This window comes from Furipterus horrens, unplaced genomic scaffold, assembly GCF_987537825.1.
Source record: "Furipterus horrens unplaced genomic scaffold, mFurHor1.1.pri manual_scaffold_1, whole genome shotgun sequence".
Classification (NCBI taxonomy): domain Eukaryota; kingdom Metazoa; phylum Chordata; class Mammalia; order Chiroptera; family Furipteridae; genus Furipterus; species Furipterus horrens.
In genome coordinates this window covers 179,376,535-179,396,087 of record NW_028327171.1, presented here as the reverse complement: position 1 = coordinate 179,396,087, position 19,553 = coordinate 179,376,535, and the positions used below count along the sequence as shown (strand labels likewise).

Sequence of the window (19,553 nt, the reverse complement as noted above, 5' to 3'; positions counted from 1 at the left end):
GAGCTAAGTGTCGCTGGTTCGATCTTCCAGTCAGGGCACATCAGAGAAGGAAAACTCTGACTCCAAAAAACCTCCGCTGCCTTGCGGCATACCTCTTCAGGGGAAAGGCTAAGGGAGTAAACCCCGACAGAAAATCCGGAGCCGGAGTCCCTAAGGCGGTTTGACGTTGTAGTCAACACCGGCAACTCCTGCGGCGCATCTGAAGCCAAGCTGTATTGACTCCGTCTTTCCCTTGGACCCTTCAGCTGCGAAGAGAGGGGGGGTCTGCTGCATGGGCAACAGCAGACCCTCCATATCACCCTGCCCAGGCTCTGTAGCTTCAGCTTCACTGGAGAGGACACTCCAGCGTCATCGCAAGATGTCGATCCAACACGGGAGGAGACAGACACCGTGTCACTCCCGAGTCGGACTGCACAGCCATTCTCGGCGGTGCAGATAGACTCTTAAGAAGCTATACCATCGTCTCTCGAGACTCGAGACGGACGGCTGCCGACGACGACGACGATGATATTATATTATATTATATTATATTATATTATATTATATTATATTATATTATATTATATTAGTGTTGGCAGGAGAAGTAAAGGAACTAATTCAGAAGGGATGGTGAGGAGGTAGGGACCAACAGTGGGAAGCTGTTACCATAACAAGACGTGGGCAGAGGGGTCAGCACAGTGACTAGATTTGAGCACGTTCTGAGAGGAGTTGCCCAACAGGAGCTCTGGCCTTGAGGAGCAGAGCACAGGTACTGCGAGAACCACAGCTGGGCAGGAAGGAGGAGAAAGAAATACTCCAACTCCTCTCTCTTCCCATGCTCGGATTTCTTGGTTCCTCCCACTGTCCAAATACTGCAAATGTCAGAGGGTAGGAAAGCCTGGGTGATGGCAGAGCCTCTCGGCACAGAGCACAGCGGAGAAGGGCAGAGGGTGGATTCGGTAAGTGGGGGTGGCAAACGAGAAAACGCTGCACAGCTATGGCAGTAGTGAGAGTAATATTCCAATACAGAAAAAGCTTTAATTTGAAAAAAGAGAGTATTGTTTAAACTGTTGTTTTATTATTATAATGATTAGCACTTACTACAAGTGCACTGCACATTTTTAAGTGTGGTTGCAAAGAAACAGAAGACACATTTAAAGCTTTTATTACATGGTTTCATTGGGGAAATAAATCCAAATGAATATTCTTTCATAGTGCATTAAAGAACAGAATGTAATTATAGTCTTTAAGACTGTAATTACAGCTGGCATTTGATTATATATAAAAAGACAAAGGTGGTATTTGTCCCAGCCAAAATCCAAAGTTTCCTAACCGTTGTTTTCAGTTTCTTTTTTTAGACAAAATTTTTTTCTATTAATTCACTGTATTTGCTAGTTGCAATTTAGTATATGGTTATGTGTGAACACGGGTCAAGCCATCCTCAAATGTATCATTGTTAAGCCATCTCAGAAAGTGAGTCATAACTAAGGTGGTAAATTCTGGAGGCTGATTGCCTAGACTTAAATTCTCCTTCCAGCTCTTACTTGCTGTGTCACCTTAGGCTGTTAAACTAATCACTGTTTGCCTCAAGTCCCTCATTTGTGAGATAGAGAATGTAATAATATTGACTTTTAACTTTTTAAAAGAGGAATTAAATGAGTTAATTCATGAAAGGTGCATAGCCTGGCACATATAAAACATGTAGCATTTGTCAAATGTCTGGTTTGTGTCTAACCACACAAGATAACCAGTTCAAAAAATTCAACACACAGAATTTATTATGTCTCATGGAAATTTTAATGTACCTTAATGTAGAATCTAGTGAAACTTTCAGAGACAGAAGTGTTTGTCTTTTCTTTCTCCTTGCATATAGTAGGGACATGTGTGACACACTGTGTTTGAGCTGTACCCTAAAATGGCCTAGCTGGGCATTCTTTGTACTCACAAGAGCTAACATTGAAACCTAGTTTTACCACTGCAAATGTGAATCTCAGGCTGGTTCTATTTTGTTTTGTTTCTGACCTCTCTGTGACTTTGTTTTCTCATCTGTGGCTAAGGAATAATAAGAATAAAAATCTCACAGGATACTGTAAGGATTAAATTTGCCCTAGGAAGCAATTAACCTAGTATGTAGAATACAATAAACTCTCAAAAAATCTTTAAAAAGTTTCTTGACTTGTGATTTTTACATACCATGATTCTGTTCCATGGAGAGGGCGAAGAAATTGAGATTCACTGTTTGGGCCACCCCAGGAGCTGATAGAGCAAATACAGGGGAAAATGTTATCATAAGAGAACTGACTCTTCAGAGTGTAATTCAATGTCTAAATCACAGAGCTACTGGAAAAGTAAAAGCACCTAGCAAATAAAAAGTTTAACAGCAAATAACACAGTTTTTGGGAAAGCCTGTCTATGTCATCTTTGAAAAGAAAGAGTAAATGGTGCCTCTAGGGTAAAATATCACATAGGAATATAGCCCCAGTTGCTCAGTAAAAAGGAAGTGACTATCCACATTATTTGCATAAAACTTTTTTCATCTTCTTGATCTAAGAAAAGATAGGGAGCCTATTTTTCTGCCAGGATAAATTGTTCTGTTATTTAAGCTCTAGGACCCCTCACTGGTCCTGGCCAATTCCAGGGTCAAGAGGGGCTTTAGCAATTGTTTATAAGGTCACATGTTTTTATACAGTTTTTATAAGGAAGATTTCAACCGCAATCAGTTTCTTTCTACTCAGAATTCCTCTGTCACATTTTCTCTTGAGCAAGGTGATACTGGAGTGGCTACAGCATTTCTGAGATCCTTCTAAGGGGAAATTTAAGGGGATACATTTAATTTAGGTTTAGGAAGAGCTATTTAGGTCACTTCTGTACATAGTTAAGTGATTGCAATGGCTCCTAAGAATCCTCCTTGCTTCTATCATGATCCTTGGCTGGTATTCTGATATGAAAATGTCCTGTTCTGCCTACTAGATATGTGAATTTTACGAGTGGTGGAGTAAAACAGGCTTCTCTTCTTAATTAGTTTTGCTCAAAGATAGATGAGATTCAGGTACAGTTCATCTGAAATTTAAAATTTTTTTTCTAGTTTTTATTTAAAATAAATAGCAATATTGGAGAAAATAAAGTAGAATGATATTCTAGTTTCACATTTTAAACCAGACTTTCCATTTTGGAGAAGCACCTTGCATTTGAAATTTTTTTATATGATGAGCATCTAAATTGGAGCATTTCAATTATTTTTATAATTTTTTTTTGCATATCATTATACAATAGTCTATATCCTAAGTTTATAAGCAGATAAAATGGCATTATCTTTTTTTCTATGGCATGGTACTAATTTCTATTTAGTCAAAACTTAAAAGAGCAATGAATGCTTAGGAAGAGAAGATAGTAGTATGGCTGGAATAACAGCTGATGTGTTGATTTGTCAGGTCACTCTTACAGCTGTTGGAATGGCTTATTCTACTTTTGTCTTCAGCAGAGACATTGTCCTGTCTGTAACATGTTATTTTTCAAGGATGTGTTTCCATCAGGATTATAACGAGCTATGTTTTTGAAGCATATGTTCCACGGAATTCTCTAAGAATAGTAGTGAAATATTTTTATGCCCAGTTATTTTCATAACATATGCCTTAAATCAGCAAATGTCTGTTATTTGTTCATACAGTAAATAAGATGCTGCCATTATTTTTTCAATGTATTAAAGTATGCAGATATAAATTACATATTGGTATGTAATTTAAATGTGTTGGGTAATTAGAACATGCACAGATACAACAAGTCAGGGTGAGAGAAAAGGGAACGAGAATAGCATAATAGCATAAGAAGGGACTGTTCTAGAGTTAATAACCATAATCATAAGGAATGGGTGTAGAGAAAATAGACAAAAGTAAACTAAACCAATCTGGATCAATATAGGAAAAAAAGAGTGTATATTCAGGGGAGGGAGAGATATTTTAGTGAAATTCTCTCCGTTTTCTGAGTAACTTGGTTACCCACACTGTATTTTTGAAGTTTTATGTCTCTCTTGCAAAGAGAACTTTTTCTCTTGGGGAAAGTTGATAACACATAGCAAACATGTAATAATAGAAGGTAATTAACACAAGGAAGGCCCTGTGGGGTGCCAAATGTTTATCTCTAGAATGAAGTAGGTTGAATATCAACTAGTTCAAGTGTGTGTGAAGATATTGTTATAAAAACACACAGAGAAAGAATAAACCAAAAATATGAAAATGGTTATTATGGTATAATATGCATTCAGAAAGTAACTATTATGGTCATTGATACAGAGGAGACATCTAAAAATTAGAATTTGTTAAAAACAAATCTTTCCTTTGTTTGAGCTGAGAATATTAAAAGCTTTATTTTTGAACAAAAGCAAAATTCAAAGAAATTGCATAAGAAAATGAGCTAAGAAAAACAGATATCCCTCAATTAATTTTACTTTTCTAAAAGCTAAGTCCATTAAAATCAGTGTAGTTGTTAAATTAATAAATCACAATTCCAGAAGTACAAAATTATATCACATTCTTATACATTGAAAATTTTATAAGATTTATAAAATCAAAGATTCTTCACTAATGCTTCCTTAATATTAAATATGAAATACTTTTCATATGTCATTTTATCTCCTTCTAGGTGAATCTTTTTTTTCTATTAAATATTGTACGAGTTCTCATCACTAAGTTAAAAGTTACTCACCAAGCAGAATCTAATCTGTACATGAAAGCCGTGAGAGCTACACTGATCCTGGTGCCATTACTGGGCATTGAATTTGTGCTGCTTCCATGGCGACCTGAAGGAAGGATTGCAGAGGAGGTATACGACTACATCATGCACATTCTCATGCACTTTCAGGTATGGTGTTGGTTCTTACATCCAGAAGGCAACTTGAGAAATTTGGTGTTAAATTTACACATTAATTTTGGTTTTATTTTTGATTACCTATGCAGTAAATTGGTTACAAATGATGTACTGTACCTTTTCTGTTCTGGAATTCATATTATTCTTTTTTCTTTAAACAGGGTCTTTTGGTCTCTACAATTTTCTGCTTCTTTAATGGAGAGGTATGGAGATTGATGTTATTCCTTTTATTATTTTATATTGGCAATATATTTTTATTTAAAAACATGAAACAGAATTATGAATTCTCTAGGAACAACTATTTCTAATTGTGTTTCTATCAGGAAAGTGAACCATAAAACCTCTTTTCATAGATGCAACTCTTATTTACAAAATTTGGGTCATTTTGGAGTTCAAGCTAGGGCAAATTCAGCTTCACTTTAAAATATTTCATCAGTGACTTTTATTTATCTAGTCTTTTGACCTACCTTCTGAACTAACACTATTAAGTCTGGACTTGGACTTATGTGCAGTCCTAGGAAATCCTTAACCTCATAGGACGTGCATATCTTCTAATAGAAAAATGAATTGGCTAGTTTTTATTTTCCCATTCTCTGTTACTTTTCTTTTTAATTTTTCCTGCTTGTCCTACAATGTGGTCTTTGGAAACAGTTTTACAGCAGATACAAAGAAGTTTTAAAAATTAAACTCTCTTATATTGGAAGGAGATGCAGTGGGTTAGAAAATTTAAGAGACTACCATGCTCTGACTTGTAACACAGAAATGTAGTCTTCAGTATTCCTAGATGTTTATCCAACTAGTTCCTAACTGAAAAGTTTCAGGGACTTTAGAAACTGGTAGTACTATATTTCATACACATATGAACAGTGTTATAGCTCAGTAATTTGAGCTATATTGATTTAGCTCTAAATGTTTTTAATCCACTTGAGAAATTTTAACCTGTCGAAGGATTTTGGCAAACTTCAGCAAAGTTTAGAAATCTGAACAACTGAGTGAGCCTGGGACACTTGGTAACTGTGAAGCTTATCATAAAGCTTCAGATGGAAAACACATATAAAGTCAGCATAACTTTATAAAAACCATTCCTTTAAAACAAATCAACATTGGAAATCATGTACATATTAAAAACTATTAAATATTGATTTCCTTTGCTTAGGTAATATTTTACTTCTTTCTCTTAGCATATAATAAAACTTTGAATTTAATTTTTGAATTTAAATATATTTTAATTTTTAAGTGTAGTTATTTTATAAATTTATTTCTTTATAATGAGGTATAGAACTGGCAAACAGAGACTATCTTTAGTATCTTTAAATGGTACTTCCACGATTCTTCTGCTCTCCAGAAGACAAGAATGACTGTTTTTCTAAAGTCAATGGGAAGTATAGACATAAATGCAATTAAGAAAAATAGATAAACCATTTCTGATGAAAATTCAAACAGAAATTATGGACCCCTATAAAATTATTATTGTATAAATTGAATTAGACAATTCTATTTACTACCTATATAGGATTTTACAGTTAAACATAGATGTGAGAGATATGGACAACATGTAAAGAACTTGTGTGAAATATGAAAGATATACCAATATACCTTTCATGAACAGACACGCATTTGATTTTTATAAAGGGTAACTTGTAAATGTACAAAACATAATCACTAGTAAAATATTTTGTGATAAGAAGAAGTGTCAGAAAAAAGCACTGATGCAGCAATGCGTTTAAACCCCGAAGACTCCACTTTGTTCCTGTATGTGATTATATTGGGCAATACTCTGAACCTCCCAGAGTTTCAGTGTCTGCTTTCATTAAGGACAAATAAAAGCAAATTCCTCACACAAGTCTCACAAGGATTAAATTAAGCTAGCAACATATAAAGTTTTTAACACCATGTTCCTCCTTCAAAAGATACTCAATACATTATAGATTCCTTATTAGATTTGTTGAGTCACTCATTTTCAAAAATACATGAACAAATGGTAATATTAATTGGATTCATATCTCAAACTGGCACTTTTATTTAGAGAAAGTGCCCAGGGAATATCTGAACTACTGCCTAGCAGTCTTGTTACTCTCTATTTGTGTAAGCAAAAGAGACACAACTTTGATCTTCTGCCATGTCCTAAAAGAGAACATTTTGGCAGTAGAAAATTACAATAATACAAAATCTCTGAGCCAAGTTGTTGCCATATCTTCCAGTTATTCACTTCTCCAGTATCTCTCTCCTTTTCTTTGTCTCTAAAGATATATTTCCTTTTGTGTATGATTCATTCCCATCTTGAGAAATGCTGTGACCCTGCCTTTATTGTCTCTTAGTTTTTCCCACTCTCATGACATGAAAATGCAGCTGCCAGATTCATTCTGTGTGATTTCCAACTATGTCATCTACTTCTTAAAATCATCTGCTAAGGTTTAGTTTCCTTCTGGTCTTCCACATTACGTCCAATAGCTTGCTTTAGCTTAATATCTGTGTTTTTGTTTTACTCTCACGTTTATTTTATTTTATTTTTTAGGCAAAATATTTCTGTTTGTATTTCTCACTGGTTAAATGGCTGTGCCTTGACAAGGGCTCAGGCACATTCATCTCATCTTTCATCCACTCAGACAAAAAAGTGCAGATTGCATAAACGAGGAACTCTAGTCATCAAAAGTGCCCTCCCAGTCTGATGAGCACATTTAACAAAACCTGAGAATAAATATTTTATAAAGTTAATAAAATTTTGTTGACAATAACAGACTCCATATTCTCTAATGAGAATGAGGTAGAATTTTTATAATGAACCCTTATTAAATATCTTTTAATTGATTGAGGTTAGTGGTATAGAGTTGGTTCCTTATCAGGTGCTAAGGGTTATATAAAATTTAAAGTTGTAATGTGATATTCTAAACAGTTGGCCTTACTATTCATATAACACTCATGTAAAACAATGAAAAACTGTTTAATATCTCTAATAACATCAGGCTCCTTCTTCCCTTCCAATGGCAACTTTCCTTATCTTACCCTATTAAATTTTTCTCAACAAGTTTATTAAATGTGGCCACTTTAATGTTCTTTTGAACAGGTGTGATATTGTATTAAAGGAAGCAAATGAAAAATATAACATCTTTATAGAGAATAAAATACATAAACTGATGTCTACAAGGCCTGTAGGTTTTAATTAGGCTCATTTTTAACTTTAGTAAATAAGCTTCCACAGGTCAGGAACTTGGCTTTTCGTGGCTTGTTTTGTTTTTGTTATTGATGTTGATGTTGCTTGATGATTTAAGTGCAAGAAAGAAATAGGATGATGATCTTAAAGCAGTTTGATAGCAAACATATTTCAAAAGCTATTCTGGCTTTTAGAGTTTAAGTTTTCCCTTTTAAGACTGTTAGTACTACATTCACAGCTAAGATATTACTTTCTGTCAGCTTCTTCATAACATTCATGTAGAATATTTTGTACAGAGTTACATTCTACTTCCTTTCAACCGGAATATATGTAGTGTAGGTCTTCAGTCAGTCCGTCATTTAGTAACAATGTGTAGGGAAATGGATGAGCATAAAAATCTGGGTCAAAAACAATTCCCTTCAGAAATATCTAGATAATTGGCTAAAAGTCATTTTTGTATTAAATCTCTGAATATGTATTTAAAAGTCCCACTCTAAAGTTATTCCATTTGTCATTTGCCTATGTTCTCAAAGATATTACTTATGCAGGTATTACTTTTAAATTACCTTAATTTAAATATGTTCTTTAAAGAATTTAGAAATACATTATTAAACCAGAAAGAAAACAAGGTAAAATTGTTTGCAAAATATATATATTTATGGTCCTATAAATGCTTTTATTTTAAAAATTATATGACTATAAAGTTATTTTTCAAGTATACTTAGCACACATAAAGAAATAAGCTTGAAAGTCCTGAAACTCTGAATTTAATAACAATGTAACTTTAAAACCAATGTATTGCAATTCTCATTACATAAGTTTTGAATTATAGAGTAGAGGAAAAACTACTTGGAAATAACTCATTTTAAATTCTGAGTAAAGAAACTCATTAACTCTATATTTTCTTCTTCTCTTTTTCTACATTTAAAACATAAAACGAGATTTTAAGTGACAGAACAGGACTTTGAAGAATCCCACAGTGCTGTAGACAGCCTGGGAATACCTATTAGCTAGAGGTTGTAATTAGTAGAATAAAGTTCTTTTGATCTATTAAACAAGAAAATGGAAAGGTGTAAATTAGCCAGCCTCATTTTTAATTTAATATTGACTTATACACATGAATATAATGAGTAAAAAATTGAAGAATTTTATATAATTCCTAGAAAGTTAAACAATTTTTGCATTAGCATGTTTATCGTACATAAATTTCTGGAGATTTGCCTTTACATGCTCAGATTCTCTTTGAGGAAGTAGTCAAAGGGTCAAAGAGCAGTAGAAAGCTTAAGGAAGACAATTTAAAGCTACACATTCTTTTGAAAGACATAGATCAGGCCACAGGAATGTGACTTACAGACTTTTAACCTAGAAACAGATGACCACCAAGCCAGCCTCCTCACTCATCAGACACCTGAAAACGCCCAGGTTATCAAGTTGGAGATGTATTTGAATATTCTCATTTGCCTTCCATGACTCAAAATAAAAAAAAATTATCCTAGCGTCTTCTGTTCAATGAAAACCAACGTCAACATATTATGACCTATATAGTTTTCCTCAATACTCATCTTATTTGTAATTATCTGTTCAATACTTTGTTCCCTCTGGGTAGTAAGCTCCATGAGGACAAAACCCTGCTCTCCCCCGCTTCCCCAGAATGTAGCACAATACCTAGCATAAGATAATCATTCAATAAAAGTTTGTTGCTGTTGCTGCTAATGGTGATGATGATAATGATTTATATTCCCTGTACCTCTACTTCTTTTTATTATCTCTTGTTCTTCTTTTATACTTTTACTTATCTTCTCATTCTATTTATAAAGATATTGATATAAAATTCAATGTTGCACACACATGTTTGTAAGTGGGTTTGGATTAACTATTTATTTTGCAACAATGCATTCATATTCATTATTTAAGCTTCAAAAATAAGATATGGAAAGAAAAATATTAATGGAAGCTAAAAGTACAGAGTAATTATAATGAGTTCCCTGATTAAAAAATGGTTCACTCAATTAAAGTTTTTAAATTAAGTTTTAAAAGCAGTAATATTCACTAATTAATATTAATGCCTTTTCAACAAGATTTATTACAATACATAACATTTTATTGTACAATATCTTCATTTTAAATAATGGATTGCTCCTGACCTTTTCTTCCTTTCTTTCTTTCTTTCTTTTTTTTTTTTTTTTTTTTTGATTGATAGGTTCAAGCAATTCTGAAAAGAAACTGGAATCAATATAAAGTGCAATTTGGAAACAGCTTTGCTCACTCCGATGCTCTTCGTAGTGCATCTTACACGGTGTCAACAGCCAGTGATGGTACAGGTTACAGTCATGACTATCCAAGTGAACACTTAAATGGAAAAAGCATCCTTGATATTGAAAATGTTGTTTTAAAGGCGGAGAAGTTAAATGATTATATTTTACAATAGAGGAAGTAGGTTAACTATTTTGTGCCACTCCTAACTCAAGGACTTAGATCCATGACTTTACAACCAGAAGACTTCAATATTAAATGAATTTCTTGATTGCCAAAAGAAACATTCACATGAATTCAGTAGTTTGTTGATCAATGTTTAACAACTAGCCCAATGGGGGGGGGGATGGAGCCCATATTTGTAATATTCATCACTTTCTATGGTATAAATAGTCCTACCATGGCTTATTTCAAACTACAAACTGGCATCATGAATTTGGAATTAGGAAAAAAATGACCAAAATCAATGCTTGTTGCTCGAATAAGCCAGGCCTAGGACACCATTTCATGCATTCACATATAAATTAGACTGAAAATTTTCATATACATATTGGGCATGAATCTACTCTTGCTGCCTAGAGACCTAGCTAAGGCCTATAGACTTGTAGGGAAATTAGCTATTCATTTGTTTATTTAAAAACTTTATCTCATATTCATTGGTGAAGTTGATTTTTTTGCTCAGAGTATTCTAACCCTTATTGTATTTACCCCTTCAAGTGGAGCAGATAAAAAGTTAATTAGTATTCCTATAGGCTTACCTTCTTCTTCACAAGAAAGGCAACTGAGTAGAATTTCTGTTGAGTACTCATTTGCTGATATATCACAGTTAAACCCTGTGTCATATCCATTTTTGAGACTTGATAAATAGTATGTATGACATGCAATCCTACTTTGGTATCATCAGGGAGACATCTTGGTTGATACAACAAACCTTATCAGTTACTTTTCTACCTTGTTACTTTCCTATCTTACTGTATAAGTGATAGGGAATCAGTTTCCCTGTCTCTGTAAATAAAAACTTTGCCCCTTCCATTTCTACTGTGTAGACAAATTAGCAAATTTTACATGGAGAATATTAATGTAGCATTTCTTATTACTATGGAAGTTTGTAAAAAAAAATAACTGTTGTGAAAGATGAGCTTGTAAATACTGTGTTATTCTATTTTATATCCTCAAATTAAATACTGCAATCTAAGTAAGATTTTTCTTAAAACAAATACATAATGTAACAATGTATGCATATTAATATCTGATACTGTGTCTGGGCTGATTTTATAATAAAATGGAGTCTGGAATTTTATATTTGGTAAATATTTTAAAGACAACCAGATGCCAGTATCAGAAGTTTGAGAACTAACCAATATCTGTGGTAAGATATAAAATATTTATTAAAAACAAACTCAAGGCAGGCCATTGTTTTATTGAACACATTAACTTTGGTGTTTCATGTTTGATATATTTCTCTTTTTTTATTTTGACGATGAACTTGCATTCTAATCCAGAAAATTCAAGCAACTCCTACTGTAAAAAAATGCCAATTCACTACTCTTATGGTTTTTACCCTAATTAAAATATTAATTTTCTGATTTATACTATATGAAGATATGACTTTTGAAGTGTTCCAGGCTATTTTAAACACTATAGTAATGCAATGTATATCAAATATAGTATTTTAATATTGTGATAGAGCTATAATATATGATGACACAAGTCAGTGAAAAATTTGAATACAGCCTTGAGGAAGAATTATTGTCAGATGTTTATGGAATAATTAAATTCAGATGGAATAAAGACTTGCCAATGAATTAAAGTAACATTTCAATGGGATCCAGTTCCCTGATGCTATTTTCCACTGAAATATCTGAAAAACAAAAATAACATCAATTAGTAAAAGTCCATTCTGAGAGGAGGCATCACTATGTATATGTTTTTTATAGTGTGTTAATAGCTTACAATGGATTAAACTAGTGACTTGGTCATCATAGGTTGTTTCTTAAGTTGTCAATAGATGGTCAGTTCAGAAGTTGTTTGAAATTGTCCCAGATAATTATTGAAATAGTAAGAATTAATATGTTAAATGATCTGGCCAATATATTTGAAGTTTACCCATATATGTGTAAACATTTTATTATGTTAGTTTCAGATTTGTGAATTTCACTGCAAGCTTTCAGAAAAAGGAACATGGATTGCTGTTCTGAACTTTCTCCTGGCTGAATTATATAAAAATTCTTTTAAATTAACTCACTTTAAACTATTTATTATTCAAAGATTCAAACCCTTTGCTGACACTCTGCATATTTCAGCATTCTTCTAAGACAAACTGGCTAGTCTCAACCATAAGTGATAATAGAAAATGTCAAATTATCAGCTAGCATTTTATTATAATTATATTGATACTAAAATTTTCAAGTATTTTTATTGTGCTCTTATTATGTTAACTTTATACCATATTTACTTTATGTCCAGGATGTATCTGTTGTATAGTCTTCAATTAATCAGTGTTAATATTAGACTTCTCTAAAGCTGAAGTGCTAATTAAGATCTTCTTTGTATTTCACTCATAAAGAAAGGTAAAAATGATATTTTTAAGAGTAATCTAAAAAATAATTTGGGGAATTTCTAACTTTTAAAATGTAGATCTGTTATTTTTCTGCAAGTGCTTATGAACATCGCATTTTAATTTTTAAAAAGTCTATTCTGTCATTTTTATTTCTAAAGTTATTTCCAGTACATTTATTCATAAAATACCCATTCTGTAATTTAGTATTTTTTGAATGTAATCCGTTGTACATAGAATTAGCTGTAGTGCTGTGTTTATTGCTTAATAATTAAAAATAATGTGAACTTTAATTTTCTCTTGGTCTTAATCTGCTATCTGTAAAACATATCCAAGATATTTGATCAATTAAAACAACTCATATTATGCCTACCTAATGTATATCTTTTTATTTTGATCATATAAAGATATTAAAGTTATGAGCTAAAGTTGATTTTCACTCATGTTTACTGTAGTGCTGAATAATAAATTTATAAACATAATTCTTTATAGCAATCAGTGAGATACTTCTAGAAATCAATGACTGTATCCCTATTACCCTCTTTGAAGTCTTCGATAAACCCGTAAATCATTCTATAAATTATACTTTTTAAAGTTATGAACTTTGTGGGGATTTTGGCGGGGGGGTAAAAAAATGCCACATAAAACAATGTACGCAATTCCTTTCTAGACTTAAAGAAAGAAAAGGATGTTCTTAGGAAGAAAATGTACAAGGATTTGTCTCTTTCTTCATTATATAACATTGCGTAGTTATTATTTGAAAAGCATAAAGAAAAAGAATGAATTTTTTTTATTTTAAAGAGCATATTTGTGATTTACACAAATATAAAATGAAAGCATATCAATGATTTTGTTTAATTCATCCTTCAATGAGGATACCAGTAATATGTTACTACCATACCATTCAAAGGAAAATTAAAAATACTACACATGTACACAGGTAAGAAATTCTGAAATAAATTCACAGCAAATGAAAAAGAGCTTTATCCAAGGGCAATAATTAATTGTATTTCACTGGATATAAGGGATTTGCCTTTCTATGTAAGGAAATATTTACATTATTATCTGTTTTTACAATTTACATAATTGTAGAATATTTCAAAAACAAAATGAAAGGAAGGTAACCAGAAAAGTTGTACTAGAAGTGATACTCTCCATCTTTTCAAATTTTTAACCATTTTAAAGCCTTTCACAATTTTTACTCAGAGAAATATAAGTGAAGAGAAAGAGGAACCATGGAGGGAGGTGAAAGCCAAATGTAGATGGTAAGGGAGAAAATTTGTTAACCAACCATTTTTAAAACTCTATACAATGATCATCTCAGACCTGTCAGAATATCTATCATCAATAAATCAACAAAAAAGTGCTGGTGAGGATGTGGAGAAAGGGGAACCTTTTTGTACTGTTGGTGAGAATGCAGACTGGTACAGCCACTGTGGAAAGCCATTTGACCCAGCGATCCCACTTCTGGGAATATATCCGTAGGGACCCAAAATACTAATCTGGAAGAACATAAACACCCCTATGTTCATTGCTGCATTACATTTGATCGCCAAGATATTGAAACAGCCCAAGTGTCCATTAGTAGATGAGTGGATAAAACAACTATGGGACATTTACACAATGGAATACTATTTGGCCATACAAAAAAAGAAGAAGAAAATTTTACCCTTTGTGACAGTATGGATGGACCTGGAGAACATTATACTAAATTAAATAAGCCAGCAGAGAAAGACAAATACCATATGATTTCACTCATATGTGAAATGTAATGAACAAACTGAACTAACAAGCAAAATAGAGATGGACTCAGAGAGAACAGGATGACAGCTAAGGGGAGGTGAGGGGGTGGAGGGATTGAGCAAAAAAGGATAAAGGGCTCATGGACATGGATTGCTGGGAGGGGGATGTAAGGGGACTAAATACTAATGGAAAAAAAACAATAAAAAATAAAAAAACTTAAAACTGAAACAAATATTATCTTTCTCTTCAACATTTGCATTATGATAATGTTTGCTTGCAAAACACAACACACCCATCTTGGGGGCAGTCTTATTTCCTCTGTTCTCCTTGCTTTACCCATGGACTTCCTTGTAGTTGATGATGTATATATAAAAATCCTTTTAAATCTTAGGGCTTAAATAAATCTAATCTACCATATTAAGAATAAGAAAATCATATTCCTGTGAGATCTAGTTTACCTGAATAAGTTTGAAATATCAGGATAAATGCTACCCATTTTGTATTCACTATCATCTCTGAAGTTACATCATTTGGTGGAATATCATGAAGTGTCACTTATATTAACTAATATCATTGAATTCACAATATCAAGCTAATGTTACTTAAAACAGAGATCAGATTATTAAATAAATTTACATCAACAAAGAATATTAAACATCTTTTTAAACAGCACAATACTAGGAACACTGCCATATAAATGGAGTTCTTCTATAGAGATTTTACAATTTAAATGGTATTTTTAAATCTAATATGTTTCATCTTTCAAACAAGCATTTCTACAATAAATACTGTGCATTGCATAATCTTTGTTTAAATTATAAAAGCTACAATTCAAGCTACACAAATGATTTTACAACATAGCTCATAGGAACAGATGTAGAATTTAAAGTGTTGAACTAAATCTGGTATTGCTCCCAAGTACAAAACAAAATTTTCAATGTTCCAAGTGGAGACTACATCAAAAAGTCCCAAGCTTTATCCCAGAGACAACTCCTCCCTTAGATCAAAATTCCACATTGCTTAATTCCAAAAGTGCTGTAAGTGTTATGCTAAGCAGAGAGAAATATTTACCACGGCTTACAGTATGCAAGGCACACGGGTGCAGATAGGAAAAATAGGATGACAGAGTCTCCTCTATCTTATCTCGTCCCCACAGGGAGCACGGGCTCTGCTTGTATGTGTGTGGCCGGCGCTCTGCAGAGTTAACAGTGGAACTGCGTCCCTGCCCACTGCACAGGATTTCACAGACTCCACATTTCTGGCTGCACATTTGTGCTACGCAGATACAGGATACACCCAACAAACAAGCAGCTTGTTTCAGCTCAAACACCAGGGGATTATCTTTTATGTTTTCTTTCGTTTTTATTCTTATTTTTAAAAGTATCATGGGAAAAGAGATAAAACTTTGCCTAAACCCCAGATCTACCTAGGAATTTATTCTGTCCTTCAGCAAATATTTATGGTTTAGGAGAAGTATTATTTTTAATTGGGTAATCAGGAAGGGTTGCCTGTTGGGGGGACATTTGAGCAGAGACACGAGAGAGCTGCATAGTTATTGGGGATAGGAGGCATTACTGGCACTGTGACCAGAAAGGAGACGGGTTCCACTGCAGGATTGTTCGAGGAACCTCAAGGAGGTAGTGGAGTGAAAGTACGGAGGGATAGAAAGAGAGAAGACCACGGTGTGAGTCACTAGTACCCATATCATTCAGGGCCTTGAAAGCCGAGATGTTGATTTTTTATTTCATTCTCCAGAAGGACAAGAGGATTTGGGAAAGAGGAGTAAAATAATCTGACAAGGATTTTTAAAAGGTATCTCTGGCTCTGACCAGTGTGGCTCAGCTGGTTGGGTGTCATCCATCCCACCACAATGCTGAAGTTCTGGTGGTTCGATTCCACATGCCTTGGTTGCGTGTTCGGTACCGGTTGGGGTGTGCAGCAGTGTATACAAGAGGCAACCTATCTTTGTTTTTCTCTTGCATCAATGTTTCACTCCATTTTTTTAATTCTCCTTCTAAATAAATCAAATTTTTTTTTAAAATTTAAATTTAGCCCTGACTGATGAGTGGAGAATAAGCTATGCAGTGGCAAGAGTGAAAGCCGAGTGGAAACAGTGGAATCAGGGAGACTGTTAGGAAGCTATTACAGTTGTGTAGGCAAGAGATGCTGTTGGTAGCTGAAAATAGCATGTTAGCAAAGGTCGTGGGAAGTCAAAGAATTCTGGATATACACAGAACTGGAGCCAACAGAATATGCTCTTTGATTTGATATAAAATTAAGAGTCGAGTATGGTTTCAATTTTGTTTTATTTTGTTTGTTTTGTTGTTGGTGGTGTTGTTGGTGTTGTTCTGTTTCCTTGAGCATTGAGGAGAATGGAGCCACATTCGCTGTTTATTAACTGAGGAAAGGATAAGATAGGGCACACTGGTTGGAAAAATCAAAAGTTTGGTGTTAGTTATAAGATTGGGATTCTATTAGGTATCCATATAGAAAAGTGGAATAAACTGTTGAGTCCACAAGTCTGAAGACCAGGAGACAGGTGTGGACTTGAGGTATGAATGAAAGTTGTCAACACGTTGCAGCCGTTGGAAACATTAAACCTGGATCAACTCATTCAGGAAGTAAAAGTAAATACAGGAGAAAAAAAAATCTCAGGTCCTGAGTTCATGGGTCCTTTTTCCCAACATTAAGTGGTGGGATAGGGCAGAGAAGTCAGTTTAAAGAAGGACAAGGTATGGTAGAAAGAACACTAGATGAGTGTTATCTCAGAAACTAATTTAAAAACAAATGTTTCAAAAAATACAGAGTAGCTAGCCTTGTCACATGCTGCTAGGACTTCAGCCAAAATGAAGCTGAGAATATCATTAACATTTTTGGCAACATGTGTGTCATTACTAACATCAACAAAACCAGTTTTAGTGGAGTAGTTGAGACAAAATCCTGATTTAAGTGGGTTTCAGAGAAATGGATTATCTTAAAGTATTTTTTTTAAAAACCATAAAAAATAGAAAAAAATGACAAAAATAATTTGGTAGAATTAAATCTAATGTATTTAGTCCATATTAGCAGAGAGCTTAATTTATATATTAACACATTTTCAAATTGTATCACAAGTAAATCTCTCTTTTTGAGGTAGGCAAAACACAAATCTAAATGCTTGATTCAGAAACTGAAAGTATCAGACAAATCCAAACAAATAAATGAAAAAGTAACGGTCCTGAACTTAATATTAAGCAGAGAGGAATTGGGATTTTGTAAAAAGGTAACAAGTGAGAAAAAGAGGGATATTTTTTAATAGCAAAGAGTGCAAGTTCCAAAGAAAGCATAATGTTTATGAATAGCTCTGCAGTTATTTATATATAGCAGAAATTACAGAAGCCATAAGGAGAAATGGACAAAAACACAAAAGTAGTAGGAGACTTTACCTCTCTGAACAATTATAAAGTGGACACAAATATCAGAAGAGAAACAAAAGACATAATTAACATATTTTATAAAACAAACCCTCCAACTTATTTTTGTGAAATGAGAATATCAAATTCACACGCTAACATTGCATCAAAAAAGTACAATTAATATCTTATGAATATCAATAGATAAAAAATCTAAAGTAGAATATTGACAAACAGAATTCAATGCATGTTAATAGATATTTTATAAGCAAGTACAATCTGTGTCAGGAATGAAAGAATGAATCTATAGTTAGAAAATGTATTAACTTAATACATCATATTATTAAAATTAAGGAGAAGAAAGTTACAGATACAGAGAACAAACTGATGGTTTCCAGAGGGAAAGGGGGTAAAACATGGGTGAAAAAGGTGAAGAAGAATGAGGTAAAAACTTCCAGGGTGATAAGTGGTTATTAAACTTATTATACTGATCATATCATAAGATACATAAATGTCAAATCGCTATACTTGAAACTAATACAAAACTATATATCAACTATACACTCATTTTAAAAAATCAAATAGTCATCTCCAAAGTTAATGCAGAAACACTTGACAAAATTAGATTATATATTTAATTTTTCAAAAATAAGTAAGGAAATTACAGACACTTCGTGGACGTGATAAAAGATACCTCAACCCCAGACTCAGCATCATTTCGGTAGAAAAATACCAGAAGTTTTCTTCTTAGAATGAGGACCAAGATATGAATACTTCTATATTGCCCTGTTATTTAATATCCAACTAAAAAATAGAGGTATAAAATATTAAAATAGGAAAAATCTATCAAGTTTTTTGGTAATAAAATAGACATACCTGGAGTGCTAATCTAAGCATAGGAGAATTTAGAAATGTAGCAATGTACAAAGTACATGTACACGAATCATTATGCACATGTAACAACCAGGTAGAAGATGCAGTGGGGGAAAAGGAACAGATTTGTAATGGCAACAAGAGAAGATAAAGTGTATAGGAACAAATTAAATGAGAAATGAATTAAATACATTTTATACACTAGCAGTCACAACAAGGGCAAATTTATGGAAAGACACACCATGTTCTTATATTAAAAAATCATCAGAAAGGTATTAATTTGCTCCTAAATTATAAAGTATATACGATTCAAATAGAAATAATAATAGGCAATTATTTTGAAACTAAATGTGCTGATTCTAAATTTCATATGAGGTAATAAAAATATATAATCATGAAGGCTATAAATAAGGGGTGTGGGAAATAAACACTGACAGGTATTGAGTAACCCAATAATTAAAGCAGTAGTAATGGCACATGTATAGGACAGAAGTGTTTTTGCTGTAAACAGGGTGGAAATGGTGATGGGAACAGGGAATGACATGACATTATTGCCCAGAGAATCATTAATCTTTTTTCCTTTCTCATTTTTTCTTCTTTAAAAATGTGCCACCTCTGGAATAACAGGTGTAAAAAGTGGGCTCATTAACAAACCACATAACTGGTAATGCTTGCTCTCATTTCATTAAAAGGGAAAAATGTGTGTGTGTCACCTGTTATGCTTCTCCCCCTACACCATTTT

The 19,553-nt window shown here is 33.2% G+C and overlaps 1 protein-coding gene across 1 annotated transcript in view; it reads left to right on the top strand.

Moving 5' to 3' along the window:
* The window catches only part of CALCRL (calcitonin receptor like receptor), a 104,203-nt gene extending 90,967 nt beyond the window's left edge, over positions 1-13,236 (top strand). Inside the window, exons 14-16 of the mRNA XM_090281507.1 lie at positions 4,618-4,836; positions 5,004-5,045; positions 10,194-13,236. Coding sequence (XP_090137633.1) covers positions 4,618-4,836; positions 5,004-5,045; positions 10,194-10,421 — 489 coding nt within the window. The 3' untranslated portion in view covers positions 10,422-13,236. The remainder of the gene's footprint in view (positions 1-4,617; positions 4,837-5,003; positions 5,046-10,193) is intronic.
* The last annotated feature ends 6,317 nt before the right edge of the window (positions 13,237-19,553 follow it).